This window comes from Pogona vitticeps, chromosome 3 (genome assembly GCF_051106095.1).
Source record: "Pogona vitticeps strain Pit_001003342236 chromosome 3, PviZW2.1, whole genome shotgun sequence".
NCBI classification, from domain to species: Eukaryota; Metazoa; Chordata; class Lepidosauria; order Squamata; family Agamidae; genus Pogona; species Pogona vitticeps.
The window spans coordinates 85,589,554-85,614,078 of NC_135785.1; the positions used below are offsets into that span (position 1 = coordinate 85,589,554).

At 41.0% G+C, this 24,525-nt stretch overlaps 1 protein-coding gene across 3 annotated transcripts in view; it reads right to left on the reverse strand.

Moving 5' to 3' along the window:
- Positions 1–1,548: 1,548 nt before the first annotated feature.
- PAPSS2 (3'-phosphoadenosine 5'-phosphosulfate synthase 2) overlaps positions 1,549–24,525 on the reverse strand; it is a 54,703-nt gene continuing 31,726 nt past the window's right edge. Inside the window, exons 4-13 of one of the 3 annotated variants that reach the window (XM_020801274.3) lie at positions 24,340–24,478; positions 23,127–23,245; positions 22,782–22,895; positions 19,107–19,218; positions 17,538–17,567; positions 12,342–12,547; positions 11,640–11,775; positions 9,775–10,043; positions 6,213–6,442; positions 1,549–5,808 (exon numbers count right to left, since the gene is read on the reverse strand). In XM_020801274.3, the coding sequence (XP_020656933.1) occupies positions 5,667–5,808; positions 6,213–6,442; positions 9,775–10,043; positions 11,640–11,775; positions 12,342–12,547; positions 17,538–17,567; positions 19,107–19,218; positions 22,782–22,895; positions 23,127–23,245; positions 24,340–24,478 (1,497 nt within the window). In that variant the 3' untranslated portion in view covers positions 1,549–5,666. Of the gene's footprint in view, positions 5,809–5,981; positions 6,046–6,212; positions 6,443–9,774; positions 10,044–11,639; positions 11,776–12,341; positions 12,548–17,537; positions 17,568–19,106; positions 19,219–22,781; positions 22,896–23,126; positions 23,246–24,339; positions 24,479–24,525 lie in introns of those variants that run through there. The other 2 variants (XM_072995275.2, XM_020801275.3) reach the window with 2 other exon arrangements.

Genomic DNA, 24,525 nt, shown 5'->3' on the forward strand with positions numbered 1-24,525 from the left:
CTTAAGTGTAAAGGAGGGTGGGTAGGGAAATAAAACTTCAGCCTCTTTGGGAAGTCAATCCTGTCTTTATTCCATTTGTTGGGAAGATTGCTTAAGGTTGTAAAGCTGGGGATTCCCCCCTCCTTCCCCATAATGGACTAGCTGATAAATTTCAGTTGCTACTATAATGCTTTGTAAAAACAGCTAATGTTGGAATTGATGTTAATTGGAGGACAGATGGGTGGGATTTTTATCTTTCTGTGTGTGCTGTAGAAGAGTCCTGAGCCAGAGTATTTGTTTGCATTGCAGAGGAGAGGAATAATTGGCTGTCTGAATGCTGTCCAGCTGAACCTTCTTATCAGCTCCAGCAGGTATAGCCAAGGGGGAGGGACATGCAGGGAGAGATTGCACTCCAATACAGTGGCGCAATCGCTAGATGATAATCTGTTCCACTGAAATTGCTGTTTAGCTAAATCATTGTCTAGTGAAAAGCATTTCCCCATTGGAATGCATTGAAACCTGTTTAATGCTTTCCAATGGGGAAGAATCGTCGTTGTCTAGTGAAGATCAGCCATAGGAAAGCCGCTTTGTGAACCGCTGATCAGCTGTTTAAATTGCTGTCTTGCGAAGCTTTGGTCCCGAAAACACCTGTTTTGCGAGCGTGGAGGAAGCTGTCAGAATCGTTGTCTAGCAAAAATCGGTTTGCGAAGCAGGGACCAAACATTGTCCAGCGAAATTCCCCCATAGGAATCACTGTTTTGTGAATCGCTATAGCAATTGCAAAAAGTCAATGTCTAGCGAAAAACTGTCATGTGGGGTAACTGTCTAGCGAGGCACCACTGTAATGGAAGGTTATCCTTCTCATCCAGGCTTCACAGGTTTAAGTTTCCAATCCTAAATACCCCAGTTTAGGGGATAAGTTTAGACTAATACAATAACGTGAAAATAAATTTGTATTGGATTATTATCTACATTTCCCCTTTGGTGGGGAATGACTCTGGGGCCTCAGCACTGGGAGGCCCTGGACTTTCCATGGAAAGGATTAATCTTAGAGGCTAGAGTTTTCTGTCCCCTGTCCCTCCTTTTCTTCAGCTCCTGTTCTGTTTTTCCTTTGAAAAGAATAACTATTCCTCAGACCACCCACCCACCCCACCCCTGTAATTCTCTTACCTCAGAGCTCCCTTTCTCTACTATCATTTAAAAGATTTCCACCAAAGTTTCTGGGGAACTCTTCCTTCATCTGCTCACAGCTTGCATGTATGTGCTCTATTTTCAGAGATCTGCTGCCTCTGACATATGGCCACGTGGACAGCACATAGTCTGTTTGAGTCCCCATATCCTTTGTGAGTGAAGGATTAAAATTTATCTTCACCGACATAAGTCGGTGTTTGATTTTGTTTTCTTTTGGAACAGTCAGACCTTGTGCCCTGTCTTGACTCCTTCACCCTGCAATGCCAAACTCACAAGGCATTCTGTGACTTTCCACCCTCTTAGCCCACAGCCTTGGTGGGGTCACACATAATAGGTTTTGGTTATGCAGATACAAAGACGTGCAACTGAAATGGCAGGAATGATTGAACAGAGATTTATTGATAGTAAATTTGAGTTTTAATAATAGAATACCAAATTCAGAAGACATTTTAATCAAAAGTTGTATTAAGGCTTACATTCTGGTTTTATGTCTGTAATAAATATGCTACAAAATATTACATGATACAGATGTAAAATTTAAAAGGACTAGTACAAATATAGTATTATAAGGTTAGACAAGGAAAAGAAAATATCAGCCCTATTTAAAATATTAATTAAATTAAAACAGCAAGATCATGCCTGTCTTCATGGTCCCTTCCAGAGGGCTCAATTATAAAAGGCACTTGCTAATATCCATTAGCTACCAAAGTCATAATGGGAGCCATTCACCAAGCCATGTTTAGGCTCAGTCTCTGGTGCAGTTTGCATCCCATGCAACTCTCATGTCTCATGTACAGAGTGCAGGTAGCATTCTGCCCAGTGACTGCATTCATTGTCCACAAAATGTAATGATAACCATTTTTTTAGTTCTTACGGTAATACTTTCTCCCCACTATCTGTAAAGATGATTCTTTATTCTGTAGATACAAGGAAAGCTCAATGTATCTCTTTGTTTTTCTTTTTCAGTTGAAGTGCTTGGAGGAATGATGGGCACAATCCAATCCATACCCCGCTGGTTTAGTCTTCCTCCTGTGTGTAGAATGCTAACTGAGTGGGAGGGAATTCCCTCCCATTGTTGGATCACTTCATGCAGGAGAAAGGCAGGGTCTCTGTAAACAACTGGATCTTGTTCTGTGTATTGACCTTAACCTGTTATATCCATATATATGATTTAAAAAAACTCTTAGGGTGAATTCCTATAGTCTGGGAGAGATGACCCAGGGGCCATTGGTCCTGGAGACTAACCATTGCTGTGGGCAGAGAGAGAATAAACTCTGAACGATGGTAGAGCTTTTGGCTCAGGGATAAAGCAGAAGTTTTCAAAGATCCTCAGAATCCTAATCTTATCCCTAGAGCTGCAGTCTCTCCCAGCCTGAAAACTGGTGTTGTACATTTCCTACCACCAGAGGCAAAGGGAGGGAAAAAAGAAAAGGGATTTAAGAAGACCTGCCCCACATCTCTTGCCTCAGCCACTAAGTAGCAGCAGGGCTCTATACATGGGAAAACATTGTGAATAACTATTACAATAATTGGACATACAGTTCTATATTTCCTGTGTTGTGGTCAAAATTGTCCCATGCAACTTGGCAAACTTTCAGTACTAGGCATGAAAGTGAATTGCAGCCATTAGTCCAAGTGATTAAATAGTGCAGAATTAAACCTTCATTTAGAAGCACCTTTTAGAATAGCTATTGACTTCAATGGAGCTTTCTACAATGTGTTGCATAGCTTTTCTCTCAAATTTTTTGCTTTTTTAAAATGCTTTGTTCTAACATTGTTCTGGGCTAAATCCAATGCTATGCTGACAAAGCATTCTTCCCCATATCACTGTTAGCTGTATGAACCTCCCCCCCCCAAAAAAAAAAACAGTTGCAGGGGTTCCAAACCACCTAGATCTCTTTTGGGGGGGATTAGACTGCAGTGGGGGATGCAAGTTGCTGCCTCCCCAGTACCATAGGACCAGCAGGAATCCATGTTAGATACTGGCCACTGATTTTAAATGTTTATGTATACCACATTGGAATCAAGTTTTAGATGAAGGTGCAGTTTAGCAATTCTTAAATAATAGTAATAGTAAATGTAATACTGCTATTCCCAATTTATAAGAATGTGAACAGCAGCTGAAATTCCCAGTTCATAATAAAAAGGAATGGGAAGCCACTTTCCCCACAGCAGCCTCCCCTATGTATGTACAGCTGTCCTTCATGATGCATATATGAAGATCAACCATTCAATTAAAAAAAACAACAACAGATTAACAGTTGCAGGCCAGACCCAAAAGCAAAAGACCTGAATTTCTAGTGTGCACATCAAAGCTCAACATCCTTGTTCAATCACCGAAGTAGCAACCATGGTGCCCAACATTCAAAACCTCCACAAGACTTCAAAAGTAAGACAACTGGAGGCCCCATCTCAGATTAAGAGATGGGGCCTCCAATCTAGACAGTTTAGAAAGCAATAATCACATGCATATAGTACCATAGAATATTCAGAGCATCTCATGTGTGTTATCTCAATAACCAATACAGCAATGCTGTAAACTAAACCAGAACAAGCTTCCCTATACAGTACAGTGCCTTGTCTAAGACCACTCAGTGAATTTATGACTCGGGATTGCTTGGTTCATATTCCATTCTCACCCCCTGGATGACAACAGTTTAGCAGTATTAATGTGCAACAGTAAAATGAACTGACCATAAGTTGTGCCTTCACAAAACAGAAGTCACCAAGGCATAGTATGATAAGCCTGCGTTGGCACTAATGTTTGAGGTAATTAGAAGGGAATTTTGGTAGTAATCTTCGTAATGAGAGGGAGAGAAGTTGTTGTGGTCCCTTAAAAGTGTTTTCTGAGCATGCTCTTGAATGCAGAATCGGGAACACAGAATTTGGATTTATTGGCATTTTAGCTGTTGTATCACACTGACATGCTAATATTGTGTTGAAAAGGACTGATAATGCAGGAATCAAACAGAAACCTTTTGAGGTAGTGAGTGACTGTGTCCAGCACAGCTCCCCATCCCTCTGTGATAGGGAACTCATCTTGAAATTGCCTGCCCTGTAGCAATTTTCTTGCCTGTGCTTACCTGTCCAGGTGGTCGATGCAGAAGGTTCCTAAATGAAGAGCCTACTATTGTGTGGAAGGCAGATAAACTTAAGGGGAACTGAACTATTTGGCACTAATTTATATGTTTGTGTTTTGTTTTTGTTTTTTGAGGTAATTGCACTTCAATTTCTGCTTTCCTTGTCAACTGGAACCGAGGGAGACTGGCTTCATTAATGAAGGGCTCCTTTCTTGCTTGTTTCAAAATAGTGTTAGGTGACTATCTAACAAGCATGTGTTAAAATTTCTGCCCTCAGAAAACTGTTTTCAAATTAACTTGTCTGTCATGGAACTCTGGTGCTGAACGGGATTCCAAGACATGTTTGGGGTGTTTATTCTGTTAGTGTGTGATAATAATGGGGCCTAACATCTGGGGTGCAATGTTTGGATGGCAAACGTGATGTGAAGCACAGTCCTGAAGATTCAAGTTTCAGGGACAAGAAGGTGATGGTGGGTATGCTGTCTTTCAGAAAAGCCTGTTCACTCACAGCCAGCCTTGTCTGTAGACTGAGAGAGGAACCACCTGATTTGGTTCTCTAGAAAGCATTGCAAATTGATAATTATCTCCTTAATTATCATGTTTTAACTATTAAAATGAGGGAAGAAATGCTTCTGGGGTTTCTGCCTCATGTGCCCCAATCACTTCTATGATCTTAAGTACTATGTGGGAAGATGTATCGTTTTCTCCTCTGCCTGAGGCAGAAAATGAGGGCAACTGTGTAATTATTGTTAAATCCTGATAAATATCCCAGAAACCTTCAAATTCCCTGAAAAAGTTTGAAAACCTTCAGCCTAAAAACTAGCCAGCAGACCATTCTATGACCTGGAACTATGGAAAAAAATAGTTGGCATTTTCAGATTTCTTCCCTCATAAAGAAATGCTGATAACTCATGGTAATAATCATCATAACAATAATTTTTAAAAAAACAGTCATGGAATCAAAAAAAAAAGGAAACAAAGGTGATGGAGGAGTGAGGCAGAAGCTATGCTTTCCATTTGGCATTTCTCAAAGACAAGGAAAAGAAGAATTAAATGCCACCCTGTATCCCTGTTATTTATTCTGTGTAGCCAATCAGAAGCATCAAAGAACAGATGGAAAACCTGATGTTTGCCAGTTGCACAGTTCATACATCCCACTCCCCAGAGATTAGGACAAATCATAATGTGACTTTAGATTCTCCAAAACGTGATCCATATTATTCTGTATATCATAAAATCCCTTCCATGGCTTTTATTTGGAATGGAGAAGAAATTCCCTAGTAATTTCAGAGGGAAAATGCTGAATCAATGTCTAGCCTAGGAAGGAAATGCCCACAAAGAGAATAGGACATTTCAAAGATATGAAGTAGAACAGCTGATCTTTTTTTAAAAAGGCACTCTTCATTAAAAATAGAGCTAATTGTTTTTCCCCAGGGATGTGTAGTATTCTGTCAACACTTTCCATGCTTTTGGTGCCATGAATCCATCAGGGGGATTTTCACCTTCACGAGCCAGCTTTCTCATGCGTGTCCCAGAAATGAAGTCAAATTCATTGTGCCTATTAAGAAAAATGTAGCTACTGATGAAGATGGTACAATTGTAATAGTACATACGTAAACAGTACAATTTTCTATACTTGGAAATGGAATTATTCTGTTCACTAAAGAATAATAATCTCCACCTTTCTTGTAGCTGGAGAAATGCAGGAACAGCCTGTGACATGCCAGCTGCTCTGCACCAATTCCAGAAGAGAAACTTACATTTTAGTGTTTAGTGTTGTCGATCAAAAGGTGATCTAAAAACAAAATGTATCATTATGCCAATGGCATTTATGGCCACAATGTCTGTGGACACAAACTTAAACAACAACAATTTTTCAGAATGAATGTCTAGACTCGAGGGGGGAAAAATCTACCAACACCATACAATATATGACAAGTTGTCATTAGCCATGACACTTACCTGTCTGGATCATAGAAAACCATTGCTTTTTGTACTTTGTTATAGGCAGCAATTCGGAAAGGAATGATTTCCACAGAAGTAAGTCCTGGAGCCATGCTAAGCACCTTTCCACCATGTGAGGGTTCATACAGATCTTTCTTGGTCTCTGGGTGGGGCATACCAGCTGGATCTCGACCCACAATATAGAAGTTGGCACCAGCAATCATTCTTGCCCTACAGTGCCACTGGACCTAAAAAGAGGCAAAACATGAGTGCTCTGGTGAAAACAGGATTTATTGCACTGTTCAGAGATTTATTTTTAAAGCACTTTGGAAACATCCCTTTTTTGGACTATTGTTCCCAGAATCCCCAGCCTTCATAGCTAGGAGCTGTAGTCTAAAAATTGACATTTCTGACCTCTCAAAAACTTGATATTTTAGACTACAATCCTATACATACTTGGCTCCAAATAGTGGCCACTGAATTCAGTCTTTCTTCTGGGTAGCCGTGCAAAGTTTGTATTGTTGCTGTTTTAAAACATCTTCAGCAGAAAAAACACAGTGGTGCCTCGCTTAACGATGATAATCTGTTCCAGGAAAATCGCCGTTAAGCGAAAACATCGTAAAGAAAAGGGGGAAAAAACACCATTGAACCGCATTGAAACCCGTTCAATGTGTTCCAATGGGGCAAAAACTCACCGTCCAGCGAAGATCCTCCATACGGCAGCCATTTTCGCTGCCTGTATAGTGAGGAATCCCTCCCTAAACACAGCGGGGAGCCATTTTAATCACCCGGTGGCCATTTTGAAACCACTGATCAGCTGTTAGAAAAACGTTTTGCAAAGAATCAGTTCCTGAAGCAGGGAACCGATAATCGCAAAGAGAAATTCCCCCATTTAGACCATTGTTTTGTGATCGCAATTGTAATCGCAAAAAGATCGTCGTTAAGCGGATTCATCATAATGTGAAGCAATCGTAAGGCGAGGGAACACTGTACAGTCATGGCCAAAAATATTGGCACCCTTGCAATTCTGTCAGAAAATGCAACCTTTCTCTCAGAAAATTGTTGCAGTCGCAAATGTTTTGGTACTCACATGTTCATTTCTTTGGTTTGCATTGGAACAACACAAAAAAAGAGAAGAAAAGTCAAATCTGATTCAATCCCACGCACAAACCCAAAAATGCACTGGCCAAAATTACTGGCACCCTGGCGCAGTGGTTAAACTGCCGTACTGCCGCCAAAACTGTGCTCACGACCCGGGGTTCAATCCCAGGTAGCGGCTCAAGGTTGACTCAACCTTCTATCCTTCTGAGGTCGGTACAATGAGTAGCCTGCGTAATTAACTTGTAAACCTCCCAGAGAGTGCTATGGGACGGTATATAAGCAGAACGCTTTGCTTTTGCTTTTAAATTCTAAGAAATAATTGCTTTCCAAACATGTGATGCTCCTTTAATTTGTATTTAGGTACACCTGTTGCAAGTAAGAGGGATGGGCAATATAGTAATCACACTTGCAACCTGTTAAGATGGAGAAAAGTTAAGTCAACCTTTGTGTTCTGTGTGACACTGAGCATGGAAAAAAGAATGAAGTGTAGAGTTGTCTGTGGATTTGAGAGAAGAAATTGTGGAAAAACATCGACAGTTTCAAGGCTACAAGTCCATCTCCAGAGATCTTAATGTTCCTGTGTCCAGTGTGTGCAATATCAAGAAGTTTACAGCCCATGGCACTGTAGCTAACCTCTCTGGATGTGGACGGAAGAGCAAAATTACTGAAAAATTAAAACAAAGGGTTGTTTGAATGGTGGGTACAGAATCCAGATTAACTAACCAACAAATTCAAGCTCATCTGCAGACACAGGGTACAACAGTGTTAACTCGCACTATCCACCACCATCTGAATGAAAAGGGACGCTATGCAAGGAGACCCAGGAGGACACCATTGCTGACACAAAGGCATAAAAAACAAGACGAGTATGCCAAAATGTATGTGACAAAACCACAATCCTTCTGGGAGAACTTACTGTGGACAGATGAGACAAAAGTGGAGTTTTTCAGTAAAGGACAACATGGCACTGTTTAGAGAAAAAGAAATGAGACACTGAAAGAACACACTCCCTACAGTTAGACATTGTGGAGGTTCAAAGATGTTTTGGAGTTGCTTTGGTGCTTCTGGCACTGGATGCCTTGACTGTGTGAACGGTATCATGAAATCTAATGATTATCAAAGAATTTTGGGGCGCAACGTAGTGAGTGACCAGTGTCAGAAAGCTGCGTCCCCACCAGAGGTCATGGGTCTTCCAGCAGGACAATGACCCGAAACACACTTCAAAAAGCACTCAGAAATGGTTCCAAACAAAGTGCTGGAGAGTTCTGAAATGGCCAGCAGTGATTCCAGATCTGAATCCCATAGAACACTTGTGGAGAGATCTCAAAACAGCAGTTTGGGAGAAGGCATCCTTCGAATCTGAAGGCCCTGGAGCAGTTTGCAAGAGAAGAGTAGAGAGGTGCAAAATTCTAGTAGAGAGGTGTAAGAAACTCAATCATGGCTACAGGAAGTGATTGACTGCAGTTATTTTTTCCAAAGGGGGTGCTACCAAATATTAAGTTAAGGGTGCCAATAATTTTGGCCAGTGCATTGTTGGGTTTCTTTGTGGGATTGTATCAGATTTGACTTTTCTGCTCTGTTTTGTGTGTGTGTGTGTGTTGTTCCAACACAAAGAAATGAACATGTGAGAAATGGTAAGAAAAAAGATGAGCCCATGTGTAAGGAATCAGTTGCAGCCATTCTCAATGAGCCCATAGCACACCTGAAGAGGGGGCAGAGATTGGGAACAATTTTTCACACACTAACGTATAAGGTTAATTATGTGACATACAATCTTGATTTGGCCTATAATTCTTTCATACGGTTTTTATGGCCATGGCCAAAAAAAAGGTTAAGAATGGCTGAGTTACAGAGTCTTCGTGTCATGTTCAAGTTCTAAAGAAAATGTTTTGCCTTGTAAAAAGGAGAAGGATAATGTTTCTCAGTCACCCTGCTGAATCACCATTCAGTTCCCAGTATTTCCTGTGCTCTCTTTCAGAAAGCTAAATCCAATTATTAACCCACGCCAGAAAGGAAACACTGAAATGCATCAGATTTATTAGTAGAGACTAACAGGTCCCATTCATTTCAATGGGTCTCCTTTAACTGGGACTAAAATCGAATTTCACCCAGATCATGGGTCCTTCTTCATGTTAAACCTTCTTTCTGATTAACCCTCTGTGCTTCAAAAGTTGTCAAGTCAATTCTGACCTATGGCAACCCTTTTCAGGATTTTCTAAGTAGAAAGTGATTTACTGTTTCCTGCTGGGGATGCCCTGGGATTGTGCAATTTGCCCAGGGCCACATAGGTTGGCTGTTCTGTGATGGCACAGTGGGGAATTGAACTCCCAACCTCTGGCTCTGCAATCAGATACCTAACTCACTGAGCTATCCAGCCAGCTGTTGCTGCAAACAGAAAGATATAATTCCATTCATAGGGAAGAGCAAAAGAAAGCAAAAACATGCTCTTCCTATAGTTCTTACTGAGGAAATGGCATACCTCTGTTGGTCCTGCATACAACATTGGAGAAGGGAAAATGGCAACGACTGTTGACTTGGGATCTAGGATATGCTCCTCCAACACTGCAGCATGCTGCTTCATGCGCCATTCAAGGGGCACATCATCATCCTTGGTCCACCCACCAAGAGGATGCAACAGCAGCACAGGATGCTTATAGCCCCTTTCTAGCAGACGGCGTTTGGTGTCCTGCATCAGTAAAGCATGTCCATTATGGACAGGATTGCGCAGCTGGAAAGCAAACACAGCATCTGAAAGGCAAAAAAACGGGGGGGGGAATGCAGAAGTGGGAGAACCAACTGAATTACAGCAATGCCAGATAGAGAAAAATACATGGAAAAATTATCTACAACAGGAACAGACAAATTGTGGCTCTCTTTTTGTTGGACTACAACTACCACCATCCTTCATCATTGGCTATGATGAGAACTAGAGTTCAACAATATCTAGAAGGCTACAGTTGTCCAGCAAGATCTATAAATAGGAAATGTGAACAGCTTTTATCCTAAATCAGGATAACTGTACAGCAAATACAGTGGACCCTCGACTTACAGACTTTTCGAGTTACAGACTTCTCTGGCTGCAAAATTTAGATTCAACTTGCAGCCGGAGAATCGACTTACAGACCAGAAAAAAACCAAAATGGAACAAAAATAGAATAAAAACCGCTGGTTATGGGATTAATCGGTTTTCAATGCACTGTAGGTCAATGGAGATTCGACCTACAGACTTTTCGACTTGCAGCCACCATTCCAATACAGATTAATTCCTTAAGTAGAGGGTCCACTGTACAGCAAATGAAAGATGAGTATCATCTGTCTGTAGTTTATCTATCCATCCATCTTGCCTTTTTCCCCTTGCAAGGATCCAGAGCAGCGTATAAAAATATTTACAAATTCACAAATAATTAAAAGCCTCTCAATGGATGTTGGTTTTCAATTGCCAGCAGAAGGAAATCAGGGAAGGGGCCAACCGAAATCCCCAAGGAAAGGAGTTCCATAATCCAGGAGCAGTCACAGAGGTTTTAGCTCTGATCATTATGTTAAGTGTGCTGATTATCCTTCTGCTAGAAAACTAACAGTGTCTTTACTTCGTGCTCAAGTTATAATTCAGTACTACTAGATTGCAAATATGTATACACACACATCTGTCAGTAAGTGAGGCTTCTTTTTCAATGGAAACATACAGAATTTTAGTTTCCATCAATTTCAACGGAAGAGAACTGAGCAATTTTAGAAGGCTTTTTGCTGCATCCTGTTTTTAACCCCTCTCAACTTCAGCAGCCCACCCAATTTAAGGATAATACAACTATCATAAAGATACCATTTAACTGAAAATTCGGGTGTGTGTGTGTATCTTCAGAAAATCTTAGACAAGACGGTCTCCCAAACACTGCTCTACAACAGTTGCACGGAAGCTAACGGTCCTGTCTGATGGCTCCTAAGAGATGAAGAATGCCTGTGTTCTGCTGCTATCTATGAACTGCAAAAAATGGGGCCAGCAATCACTTGAGAGGCTTATTTATGCTTGTCTTGCTGGGTCACCAGTCAAGCAAGCCTATTTTATTCTCAGGGCCAGCTCCATCGTGCAACAAGCCAGCCATGGACAGATGAAGGCAAATACTGGTGCCTGGGTGACGCAACAAGACATTTTAAAGTGAAAAGCGGCAGGCATTGAAAACTCCCAAGCTCTGCCAACTGTCTTGGACGAGTGGTATCTTCATATTTATTGAACTCTAGAAAAGTTAAAGACTGATCTCTTTGGACCACGGATTGAAGAATATTGGGGCCATCACAGAAAAGGCCTCCTACCAGCAATGTTACAAAAGCAGAAATGTGGCCCTTTACCAGCATTCATTTCTTTAAACTTCTGTCGTAGCTCCAGCGGTGTCAAGCGGTACTGGTCCAGCCCATCATTCCACTTGATTCTCTCTAACCCAAGAAGGTCTCCACCAACCAACCAATCTCCACTTTCCATCACCATCTATAAAAAGGCATAATCCACTAATTAGGATAAAATGACATTTTGATGTAATTATGGATTGTAACCTCCGTCTAAACCAGGGGTGTGGAACCTGGGACATTTTGGATGTTGTCAGCCTACAACTCTCCTCGTAGCCTTCGCTTATGCTGCCTTGAGTTCATGGGTTGAATCTAGTTGAGTCTAAAGCAACATCTGGAAAAATCACAGTTCCCCCACTCTGAGAAAGACCAACCTTAATTAGTGAGACTTTGAGGCTGTCACCAACAACTCAACTGTAGCAGTGGGGGTGGCCAAACTGTGGTCCAGATCCACAGGCTGCTATTCTAGGGGAAGCATTTGAAGAGAGGCTACCTGACAATTTGAAAGTACAACGACTGAAGTGGCAAGATTTCAGCTTTCACTCCTCCCTTCCCAGCTCTATGTTGGGAACCAAAAACACTTAGAAACAGCAGAAAATAGAAGAACAGAAATAAAGTGCAGAGTACATTATCGTACTAAGTAGATGCATTGTTTTATTTATTGCAACAACAGCAAAACCCTGAATTATTTATTCACACTTCACATACTTTTACGTGCGGATGCTTTGCACATATCGTTCCCCAAACACGGGCGCAGCGCTCCTCCTTCCTGTGCTCAAAAAATTCTGGATTTTTTAGTATTGCTACCCTCCGTCCATTGTACTCCAGTGTAAATGCATTGCAACCTTCCAGGCGTTTCTTGTCCTCCGAAGATATTGGAAGTACGATGGGAATGCTCAAGTTAATGACACCATCTGTGAAAAGAACAAGGCCATACCTTAATTCACATAAAACTGATGTTAGGAAAAGATGGTTGCATGAGTCATTCTGAAAACACTATGAAAAGGGCAAGGGGGGATCCCCATTACCAGCTAGTTTGAATATTGGTGACCTCTGCCAGTTTAATAACTGAATCAATCAATATCCTGCATCACAATAAGAAAGCATTCCCAGAGAGGCTTACAAGATAGTTCAAAAACAAACAAAAGAACTGCTGGACAGTTCAGTGGTTTAGGTATCTGGCTGCAGAACCAGAGCTTGATAATTCGATTCACCACTATGCTTCCTTGACAGGGCTGGACTCAATGATCCATAGGGTCCCTTTGCAGTTCTATGATGATCATTATGTTATTAAATGATGCAACAAAATAAAGTAGCAACAATGGTGACAAAAGCTTGTTTTTCATATGTTTTTGTTCTAGGCTGCAGCCTGTTTCATCAAAGACATGTGATGTCTCTGATGAAAGAGGGGCACAATCCATGAAAACCAACACCAAATAAAATTTGCCAGTCTGTCAAGACTCCTCTTTGTTTTTGCTGCAACTGCCTCCCTGAAATAATGATAAACAGCTCTGTTGTCATTTCAAAACCTTCAAAAATAAATAGGCTTTGCTCAGTGTCCAAATAACAATTAAATGGGGTTGGTTTTTCTCACTAATCTCCTTGGGAAGAATACTCTGCAAATACTGAGCTGCAGTTAAGCCCTTTGCTCCGGCAACTTCTCTCCACACAACCCAGCACATGCGTACCTAAACACCCATATATGTCAATCACCTTTAGAAACCTTCTTCCAGGTGTACAGGAACCCTGGAAAGGAACCTGAAAAGTGATTGAAAAATATGAGCAGATAGATACCACAGCAGACACTACTTCAAGTTGCCCATATTTCAATCCACATGTAATTTCTAAGGTCCTCACGAAGGCTTTGAGTTACACCCCGAAACCGACTAGGAAACACTGCAGTTGTATAAGCTCTGGTAAGGTTGGTTGCCATTGATCAGTTCCATTTCACAGCCTACCAACCATCTATTGAACTAATCAGAATTTCCAGTTTTCAAAGACAGTGGGACGTAAAGGGCCCTGGAGTAGGTCTGATCCAGAAGTTTTCAGAGGATGGGTAATTATGATTTCAGTGTCTCTGTCCAGGATGAGTCCTAGCAGGTATGCCAGCCTTACCTGAGGAAAGCTGCTTTGTGTCATCACTCAGTAGACTAGAATTAAAATATACCTACTTAATTTACAACACTTATACCCAGGCCTTCAGTTTTTCCACACCAACAGCAGCTTCCATTGAAACAATAAATTACATAACCATTGGAAGAACACTTTAAAAATATATAAAACAATTAAGGCCCCAGAGCTGTAAAAATATTTCACATTTCCACAGGAACTAAAACCAGATTAAATTATACCAAATCAGAGGGGCTAATACCAGAATGCACAATGGTATAGTTGTATTCTTGCTTAGCAAGTTGGCCCCCAATGGGATAAAGAATTGTAACTAACCAACCAAATAAACAAATAAATCACCTGAAGCTCAAAGCTCATCCCTACTCTTTCTGGAAACACTTTATAGCAATTCCCAACAAAAATAAAATAAATATGTCAAAGATTACAGTAGATACATGAGCTGCCTCATATTTAGAGTGAAAAGAAATACTCTTTATTTAGAATATTACAGACCCATCATATGTACCCATCTTAATCCATCACTTCCTTGCATGTGTACCAAAGTGGGAGCATTTGTGCCTCAACAGCACAGCTGGCTACCTTGGAAAGGGTAGCCCCGTATTACTCCTTTGCAAACATTTTTTTCCTCATCTGTGAATTTCTGGTGGTTTTTTTCATATAACCATAGCATTGGAAAGACCCCAATATTTGATATAAACAGCTATAGGCCAGATGAGTTTCTGCTAAGCAAAACGTCCCTCCAGTGTAGTAATGCAGGGGAATGGTGCCCACTCAGGCATTGTTGTTGTACAAGGGACAATCTCTAGGAAGAACGTGACAGATTTGAGCTAAACCTGGTGGAATTGTTAAATGCAGTTTTGTACATAGAAATAAGTATTTATAAGAATTAGTGCTAAAGAGAGAAGTAAAGCAAGAATTTATCCAGCTGAGTAAGTTGTAGCAGCTGAGAGAGCAATCCCAGGATTGGCTAACCCTGGGATAAAGCTAGCAGACCTCTAGCACACACTCTCTGTGGGTTGGTGTTGTTGTGTTGCTGTGCTGGAATATTCTGGAAGAAGCCATGTCTTCGTGCTGTATATTGGAAGAAGAACTCTGGCTACTGGACTGAACATATGGTATTTGACTGCTGAACTAATTTATAAGAACTTTGACTCTGATTTATGCATTTATGTGTATGACTTCGGGACTGGAAACAAGGACTAAGCTGTACATGTATGTATATATCCTGTAAATAATACAACTATTCTGCTATCAACGCTGCTTTATTGCTTGGCGTCTTCATCTCTCAGGGAAGTTCTTTTGGTTAACGCCACCTGGTGCATCCTGGTAATACCGCAACTCTGTCAGAAAGTCTACCCTCTGCTTTCCCACAGCAGGGTTTGTGCAAGAAGTATGCAATACTGCATTATCACAATGGTGGGACTTTCCATTCAGCAAATGTTTAGCAGGATACTGGCCATAATATTTATTCATTTGATGTTCTCTCAGTCTTAAACTTCACATAATTGGTAATGGATTTATATACATAAGTATATATAAATGATATTCAGGCCAGGATTTCACAACCAAAATCCTACTGACAATTTATGGTTGCGTAAGGGAAATAATGTAAATTATGGCAGCAGACTGCTACTCATTAATGGAGGTGCTGATTGTGTTGCAGGATGCATATTCTTATGTGTCCAGCACCCTGTTAATGAGGATCAAATTGCCGCCTTAACTCAATGCAATTTCCCTTACAGAAGCATAGGTTGACAATAGGATCCCAGCCAATTTCTTCTAGATTACAATGGATTTCTCCTTAAACCTCCTTTACAGAACAATGTATATGCACAGTGAATTTCTTTGTCCTTATTTATGTTAAGTAAAGTTAGTTTATGCTTGGTTGTATCTCTGTGTACTTCACATGTAACCCCTAGTATATCGGCAGGGCAATAATTCATGTAAACGAACAATTAATTTTGGTTTAGTTAAAAATCTTTTTTGCTTACAATAATAATAAAGTATTTTGATGTTTTTCATTAGTAAAAACAAAATCAATAGATAAATTAGAGACTAAGTATGGTGTTCATTTTGTTTAACCATTAAATGCAAATTATGCAAATTCACAACAATTTCAAACTCAATTTTAATGGATTCTATGATTACTTTCCCTATTCTAACTATCCTTATGATTGTTCATCTGATCATCTTGACTATGGGTTGGATCCAAAGTAATGTGAGCTGAATGACTTGTCAACACTGGTCCATGAAGGTTTAGTTTAAATCCCTTTAAATGTGTACAAAATAAGGCCTAGTGGCTGAGACCACCCCAAGTAGCAGGGAATTTCACACAGCCAAGTATCAGGAGCCATGTCCCAATATGCAATGAAATGCCACAATGACACACATGTAGATGGGGTGTGGACCACACAATTCTTCACTGAAAAGTACAGGCAGCAGCCATTTAACAAGCATGGCCACTGCAAAACTCCACATACAGTACTTTAAATCTCCAAAGGGAACTCTAACACTGATGGTACCTGCAGCTCTGCATGCCAAAGCAAGTCTTAGCAGCTCCATTCAAACAATTTGTCACTGGAAAGCAAAATTTGGAGATTAAAGTAGCTGTGTAGGATTTTCTGTTCCTTCAAGGGCTTGCCGCAAGCACCTTTCAGTGGAACTGTTTGCACTTCGCTTCTGCAGCCATTAGGGCTTGATTTTCACACATAAATGGAATTCAAACTATAGGTAGTTAAAGATAAGGAATCCAAAGCAAAGAATAATGTATTTGGATTTCAGGTTTATTTTCCTTGCACAGGAGTCTTCCCCTAAGCTGGGAAACAGCCCTTCCATGAGCAGAAGAGGTTTTTCTGCTTATGGAGGGACGCCTTTGAATCCAAACCACTATACAGATTCTCTACAGTTAAATTTTAATATTATTCCCTGTGATATGTCTATGGGTCATCCATATTAAATCCATGCATAATTAGAAACTTATGAAGAGCAGTATATTCATACTGGGATTCAACCAGATACATTTTCCCCTCTTTACTTCACTCTCTGATCAAGATCTCTTCCGCAAAGCTCTTTGAAGAGATTAGAGAGAGAGAGAGATGAGATAAAATTGCAAAATCTTACAATTGTCTTATCATCAAATAGCCAGTGTTCAATCCATAAAACCATTTACAAAAAGATTTCTACTTGGAAATGTTAATTTTAATATTTCATATGTAATTTGCTGAGGACCATCTTGGCTCATGGCCCACAGAGTTTAAGGAAGGTTGCCTACTAAAACAGGGAAGGCAGCTCCTCCAAATGAAAAAGGGATGACATAAAACACTAGGCAGCAGGCCAGAAGATGTGTTGCCTTTGGTTCAGTAACTGGTAAATTGGGTGTGAAGCCTGGGGTTTGGTACAGTTCTGCATCAGGTTCTCAAGAGTCCCTCAGCCAGCAGGACCACTGGAGAATTCCAAGAGTTATAGTCCAAAGAATGGGATTGTTCCATATTCTGTATGCAGAAGGGAACCACTTAGGTTAGAAATGTACATCAATTTAAGTACCCATCTGTACCAATGCAGTTTAAAAGAGCTTTGCTACAATCCTCAATACAATCAGGATTAAAGCCAATTAAAAGTAGCTTTTTTTCCAGATGGTAAAAAATAGTTGAGAAACATGGCATTACAAGTGTAACTGGTTGGATCATGAATATACTTGTATTGATTCCACTCTTCTATATCCAAGTTTCATTTCTGTCAAATACATTTTCTAACAAAATACAACTTAATACATACCAAGCCCGGAAATATCAAATCTACCCCTTCCTGGCAAAATACAAAAATAATTATCAACCATATTTTAACTGAGACAGCTTTTGCCTATAAATAATATCTCTTGCTTGCAAATAATATCAATTTGATGCTTTGGTCCTAACCATGCTCTTTGGTCATGCTGACCATTCCAGGAATGCAATCCATGTGAGAAAGGAGGCTCTTACACATGGTGTAGAAAAGCCAGCAGTCATCCTCACTGTGGGATAATGGGAGAGGTAGTCACCCACTCACCCAAAAAACTCTGTACACATTCTGAGCTAATGTGAAAGGAAAGGTGTGTTTCCATCTGTCTCAAGATGTACCTCTGGGACCTATTGAAATTGGCTGGATGTATCTTTTGATGGAGAGATGTTAACAGTAGCCAAACATGAATGTAATTCGATTAGAGTCCTGAGGTTTTCACATGTTATCGTCACTAACAACTTTGTGAAGCAGGTCAAACAGGAATATAACACATGTTGTCTATCAAATGTCTGTCACCCTTAAGTTCTTATTGTAAGTACTGGAGCTGGATTTAGTGAAACTTTGACTAGAGTTTAATAATAGTTTTGCAGAGAGCTGAAGAATGCATGAAAGAAAGAAAGACCTCTGAAACCAGCAGATTTTGCAGTTCCGATCACCTAAAAACTGCAAAGCTTATTTCATGTGAGGCAGAGGTGGGAAAGGAGGGAGTATCTGTGCCTCCCATAAGAAGCAAAGCACCACTTAAACTGATTCCAACTCTTCTGAAAACCAATGTTTTATTCATTTCAATGTGAATTAGTTGTGCTTTACTTTTATTGTTACTATTCCAATATATTTCTACCCTCTTTCTCCACAACTTTATATAGTGCTCAAGGAAACTTACAGCTGACATAAAACATAACAAAAATGACAAGTAAAAACAAACTCAACCATCAAATCAATAACATGACCCAAAATGAAATACAAATACATATGAATATATTACAGCTTATAGATAGTTTAAATCATCCGAATAAATTAAACGATATTTTGTAGATCATAATTTTGTTGAATGATGCTCAGGGAGTGCTCCAAGGCCACTGAGGTGCTCAGCTAAATAGTGATGTAAATCCAGATCTCCCTGGACCAACACTCCATTCCCTACACAACATTTTAAACCCTGGAGACTGACAGCACCTTTACACATTCTCATAGATATTGCTACTTTTAAATGTTCTCATTTGTTTTGAGAACAGCTTACACAGTGATTACAGCAGGACTCCAGAAACAGCTTACTATTTGGGTTGGAGTAAGGCCAAGGATTACTGATTCAGTCTAACACTGATTCAAGAAAACGTTTCATTGAAACTGGTGTATTCTTGTTAATTAGCAAAATTTATCTCATCACACAAGAATGCGATAAAGTTGTGTTCATTGATTTCAACATGCAGGTGTTCAACACATTGATTTCTTCAAATGAATTTGGAAGGGAGGGAGGGAGGGAGGGAGGGAGGGAGGAAGGGAGGGAGGAAAAGGAAAGTGTGCAGAAGTAGACATGGAAAAAGTGTAGGAATCAGCAAATCATACCATCAAGCAATGTGCCAAAATGGATTACTTGCAAATACTCCTTTTCTCGCATAAACCCTTTCAGTGGGGTGGCCCAACCTTCACTTAGGATTTGAACCCACTGTAGATCCAGCTTTTAAAAAAACAGAGAGAAGAGCACATGGCAGATTTACATGCATAAATGAGTAAGAACTGTCTTTAACCTTTAGTTATAGCACCCTTTAACAAACAATTTACTAATTAAATACTACAAAATATTATCTGGGCAAAAAACACACACTCATGTTGTTTCAAATTCTACCACTAAAGATAGCTACAATGTGTTGAGTTGTGATGAATTAATTACTAGCAGATGCCTGTCATTATGGTAGAGAGGTTATTCTTAGAGGAAAGGCAGGGTAGTAAGCTTGGCATAGAAAGGAACACATCCCCAGGGAGTCCCTTTTGGTTCAAGGCCAGATCACATGGTGATCAGTAGCAGAAGACAATGCTACAAACACACACACACACACACACACACACACACACACACACACACACACAAATTACAATTATGTACTGATTCCTCAAGAGTGCATAGCAGCCATTCACACTTGTTTTGTTTAGTCATTAAGTCGTGTCCGACTTTTCATGGCCCCATGGACCAGAGCACGCCAGGCCCTCCTGTCTTCCACTGCCTCCCGGAGTTTGGTCAAATTCATTCTGGTAGCTTCGGTGACACTGTCCAGCCATCTCATCCTCGGTCATCCCCTTCTCCTCTTGCCGTCACACTTTCCTAACATCAAGGTCTTTTCCAGGGAGTCTTCTCTTCTCATGAGATGGCCAAAGTACTAGAGCCTCAGCTTCAGGATTCAGCCATTCACATAAATTAAGAGTAGATTTGGAGACACCATTGTGCAAGGATGTGTGTGGCATGTGGGTGCTGAGGGCAGGGAACAACACTGGCTCTCAGAGATGCCAAAGCTGCCCGCCCCTTGCTGTAGACAAAAAGTTTCTATGCAACATGGAAGCCAGCGTGTAGACCCTCCCCTCCCCCTATGAGTGTCCACTTCTGTCCTTGCAGAAACTGCCTCCATAGAGATGATCATAGCTTGTGCACAACACACCTTAGAGGACTAGCTGCCATACTAACGACTGCAGCTTCCATCCCTTCACGCATTCCTCTACAGGAGGGATAATTCCATGCAGGGCAAGGGTGGAGTGGGAAGTTGCGAGAGCACAGCAAATGTTAGGAACTGGTACCAAGCAAATAACTGTCCAAACACTGTACTAAATTAGTGACCTATCTGTATGCAATATAATAATTAGGAGAGTCAGAGCAAACCATAACCTTGTAAAAGGGAGTCCTTCAGGATACCTATTGAGGTAAAGACTCAGAAGAAAGTATGCCATGGCTGGCATCAGCTGCCACCCCTAATTCAAATCTCTTTCAACGCAGGCTGCAAGGGGTGTGATTTTTCTTGGAAGAGAACATGGCAGGTAGGAAAGAGTTAAATTTCTCCTACCATCTTCCTACACTCCTGACCCTGCTTCTTCACTACCGTCACCAGCCTAGATAGGTTTACATATTTCTGAAGGTGCAAATTATATTTCTAAAATTAACATAACAATTAGTTTGGCTCTGAGTCGATTACATGTGTTCTTGAATTAATTATTTTGACCTCAATTACATTATGATTTTAGATACACCTGCCCAGGCTAGTATTTCCACTACAGCTAGCAGGCATGCTTGCTGCAGCTTGGCATCCATTTCCAAGAACACAGTTGTCATATTATATATGAAACTGCACCTCCATCTGGTAGCCAGTAGGTGGTGACAGATATCACCATAAACACTAATCACAACTGCACTGAGATTGGGCCGGGGGGGGGGGGGAGAACCATGCTGAAAACTATTAAGGACTGTGGTTCTTAAAACTTTGCAGTGGGGGGGGGGAAGGGGCACAGTGTTTCAAGAAACCAGTTTTTTATTTAGGGCAGTGACTTTTGAAGATACTACCTTCAGAAAATCCTTTCTGGACTAATTGGCTTACTAAAGAGGTCTCCCATTTCAGTCACAGAACCACTCCACGTAGCTGGCTAGGCATTATTTGTCAAGAAGGCTAGCTCAAAACCTTTAACCACCAGAGGCAAAGGACGTCCACATCCATTCCACATACAGAAAATGATCTCCTGGCTGCCGAATCCTATTTTTAAAACACTGTGGCAGAATATCTTCCTCTACCGCTCCTGAGGCCGTAGACTGGCTTATAGGGCACAGCAGACATGGTTTTGCCCTCCTAATATCTTATCATGGTTTTGCACCCTCCAGCATCTACTAAGGCAGCTTACTTTCCCTAATCTTAGGGCAAGTCCCAGCCTTAGGATATACTTAGAATTATGGGACCGAATGCTATTTATCGAGGTGTGTTGGATGCCATGTGCTCTTAATCAATGGCTCTTAATCACGGGTCTGCCAGATGTTTTGGAATCCAAAACCCAGAAACCGACTAGCTGGCATTGCCACCAGTCAAAAATTCTTGGGGTTGAAAATCCAAATACCTCTGGAATGCCAAAGGTTAAACACAACGGTATGAGAAGACGGCTAGCAGTTTCCTAGTGCTGCTCACTGTAAAATATTATTAAAAGATTGTTAGGTTGTTACTGCTTGACCTGCCATGAATCCTGGACAAGCTTCTGAATCACACACACAAACCCTTATAGCATTAAAGGCCAAGAATGTTTGCCAGAGAAAACCAGGAAGAAGTTATTCTTGCTAGGGCCACTTTCTACAGCTTAAGGAGTAACATCAAAATATGACATCAAGACACAGAATAACCAAGCTTTGAGGGATCAGGATGAAACACTGGGGTGCCCACAGGCAGCACTGCACTCAAAAGGTTAGATTTGAGTTGCTCCCCCATTCCATTTAGTGTAACCCACAGCATGGAGCAGTTCCTACATTCATTAATCTGGGAGAAAGGAGGCTCGCCTAGTGAAAAGCAGCTAGAAAGTGGTAGAAACTACACCAGCCAACAACAGAATATTTGGTGGGAATAAGCTGGCCCTCCTCCATCTGATTTTGATCACGGCCCTTTTCGAATAGGTAAAGGTAAAGGTTCCCCTTGACATTTAGTCCAGTCATGTCCGACTCTAGGGGGTGGTGCTCATCTCCGTTTCTAAGCTATAGAGCTAGCGTTTGTCCGTAGACAGTTTCCGTGGTCACGTGGCCGGAGCGACTAAACACGGAATGCTGTTACCTTCCCACCGTGGTTGTACCTATCTATCTACTCGCGTTTTACATGCTTTCGAACTGCTTGGTTGGCAGGAGCTGGGACAAGCGAAAGGAGCTCACTCCTTTGCGTGGATTCAATCTTACAACTGCTGGTCTTCCAACCTTGCAGCACAGAGGCTTCTGCAGTTTAACCCACAGCGCCACCCATTTCGAGTAAATTGGATGAATCTTCTATTTACTTGAAGGCAAGGGAGGGAGACAGCTAGTCCTGACTAAACTGGTGGGAGTGAGAAATTCCCCTCTAGGGATCTATAAAGTCTTTTGAGGACACTTCCTCTGAGAAGTTAACTGCCAAGAGTCCCTTTATCAAGAAACTCTTGGCAGGGATGAATGGTAGTAGAACATAAGGCAGAACATGCTTCGTGAAGCGTAGAGCATGAGGATGGAATTCCTATCTGTTTGATGTACAACTTATCTCTTACTTTGGTAATCTTTACAGACGGCAATGTATTGGCTTCAGCCCGAGCTTCTTCAATTTTATTTTCAGGTACAAATAGTTCAAGGACATCCTTGATTGCAGTTGAAGGAACAATGTTCTAGGGAAGAGGGGAGAAAAAAGAGACAGAGAGAATCCTCCAGTAAAAACATGAATTGCAGCAAATACAATGAAATTACTTGCAGCAAGCACAAATATTCCTCTTGTCCTATGAAGGCATGAACAAGACTTATTTAACTGGCTTTGCAGCAACAGACTAACACACCTACTACTTTGGGCGTTATTACATTTTGCTAGGTTAGTTTAGGTACTCAAGACAAACAAAAGATACCTGTTGTTGCAAGAGCTCTACAATTTGATGGATGCATTCAATCACTGAAGCGATGTTGGTTTTTAATACAAGTTCAGGTGCTTCTGGTTTTTCATATTCTGAGTCAATTCCAGTGAACCCTAGAATGTTTGCAAGCCATTTACTAAATACAGTAATGCAAACAAAAAAGGAAACAATAGCAAGGAGAAACACTTTCTTACAGGATATCCACACTTATTTTGAAGGGTTTCTGTATCTTCTGGAAACCTCTTATCAACTATACGTGTCCGACAACTACTGTAAAACAGTATCGCCGAATGCAACACATCCTCCTTTAGCCAACTGGGCCAAATCCTGACTGCTGGGCTTCTGAAAGCCCCCCTCCCCACTGTGTCCCAGCTGTATTGGAGGCACACCTACACAAGGAGGCATGTCCCCACACATGGAAGGCCCTTGGCTTTTTTCATCATTAGTTCCTCTAGTGATATACAGGGTACTCCTGTTCAGAATCCAGACAATGCTAGTACAGTGGTGCCTCGCTTAACGATGTTAATTGGTTCCCAAAAAACCATCGCTATGGGAAAACATCGCTAAGTGAAACACCGTTTCCCATAGGAATGCATTGAAAACCAGATAATCCATTCCAATGGGAACAGATTACCGTTCTTAAGCGAAAATCGCCATAGGAAACATCGCTAAGTGAAACAATGTTTCCGCCATTGGAATGCATTGAAGCCTATTCAATGCATTTCTATGGTTTTGACAGGTCTGTCAAACCTACAGTTCAATGCATTCCAATGGGGGGGTATTCACCAAAAATTAACGAAGACTCGGAACAAAGCCAAATTAAGTTTGCAAAGGTTTTAGAAGGTGCACTAACAATTCCAAGCATTAAAAACAGTTTTTGAACATTTTAAGACACACTTAAAATAGCGAAAACGGACATCGCTAAATGAAACGGGGACCTAAACTGTCATCGCTAAGCGAGGCAAGGTCCCGAACATCGCTATGCAAAATTTCCCCATAGGGAACATCGCTAAATGGAGCGCAAAATTGCTCCAAAAACTTCATCACTAAGCGGATACATCGTTAAACAAGGCAATCGCTAAGTGAGGCACCACTGTATGTGGCTCAAGAACACGTCTGCACAAGGCTCATGTTATGGGTGGGGGGTGGGGGCAGGTTATGTTGGAGTGAGGGGTCTATGTGGGTAACAATCATAAAATTGCCACACCTTTGATCTCTCCAGCTCGTGCTTTTTTGTAAAGGCCTTTGACGTCCCTGCTCTCACAGATATTCAGAGGTGCATCCACAAATACTTCAAAAAAAGGGAGCCCAGCCGTTTCGTGTATCTTTCGTGCGTTCTGGCGATCCTGTGCAAAGGAAAGGAAAATAATGAACACAGGACTAGTCCTGGCAG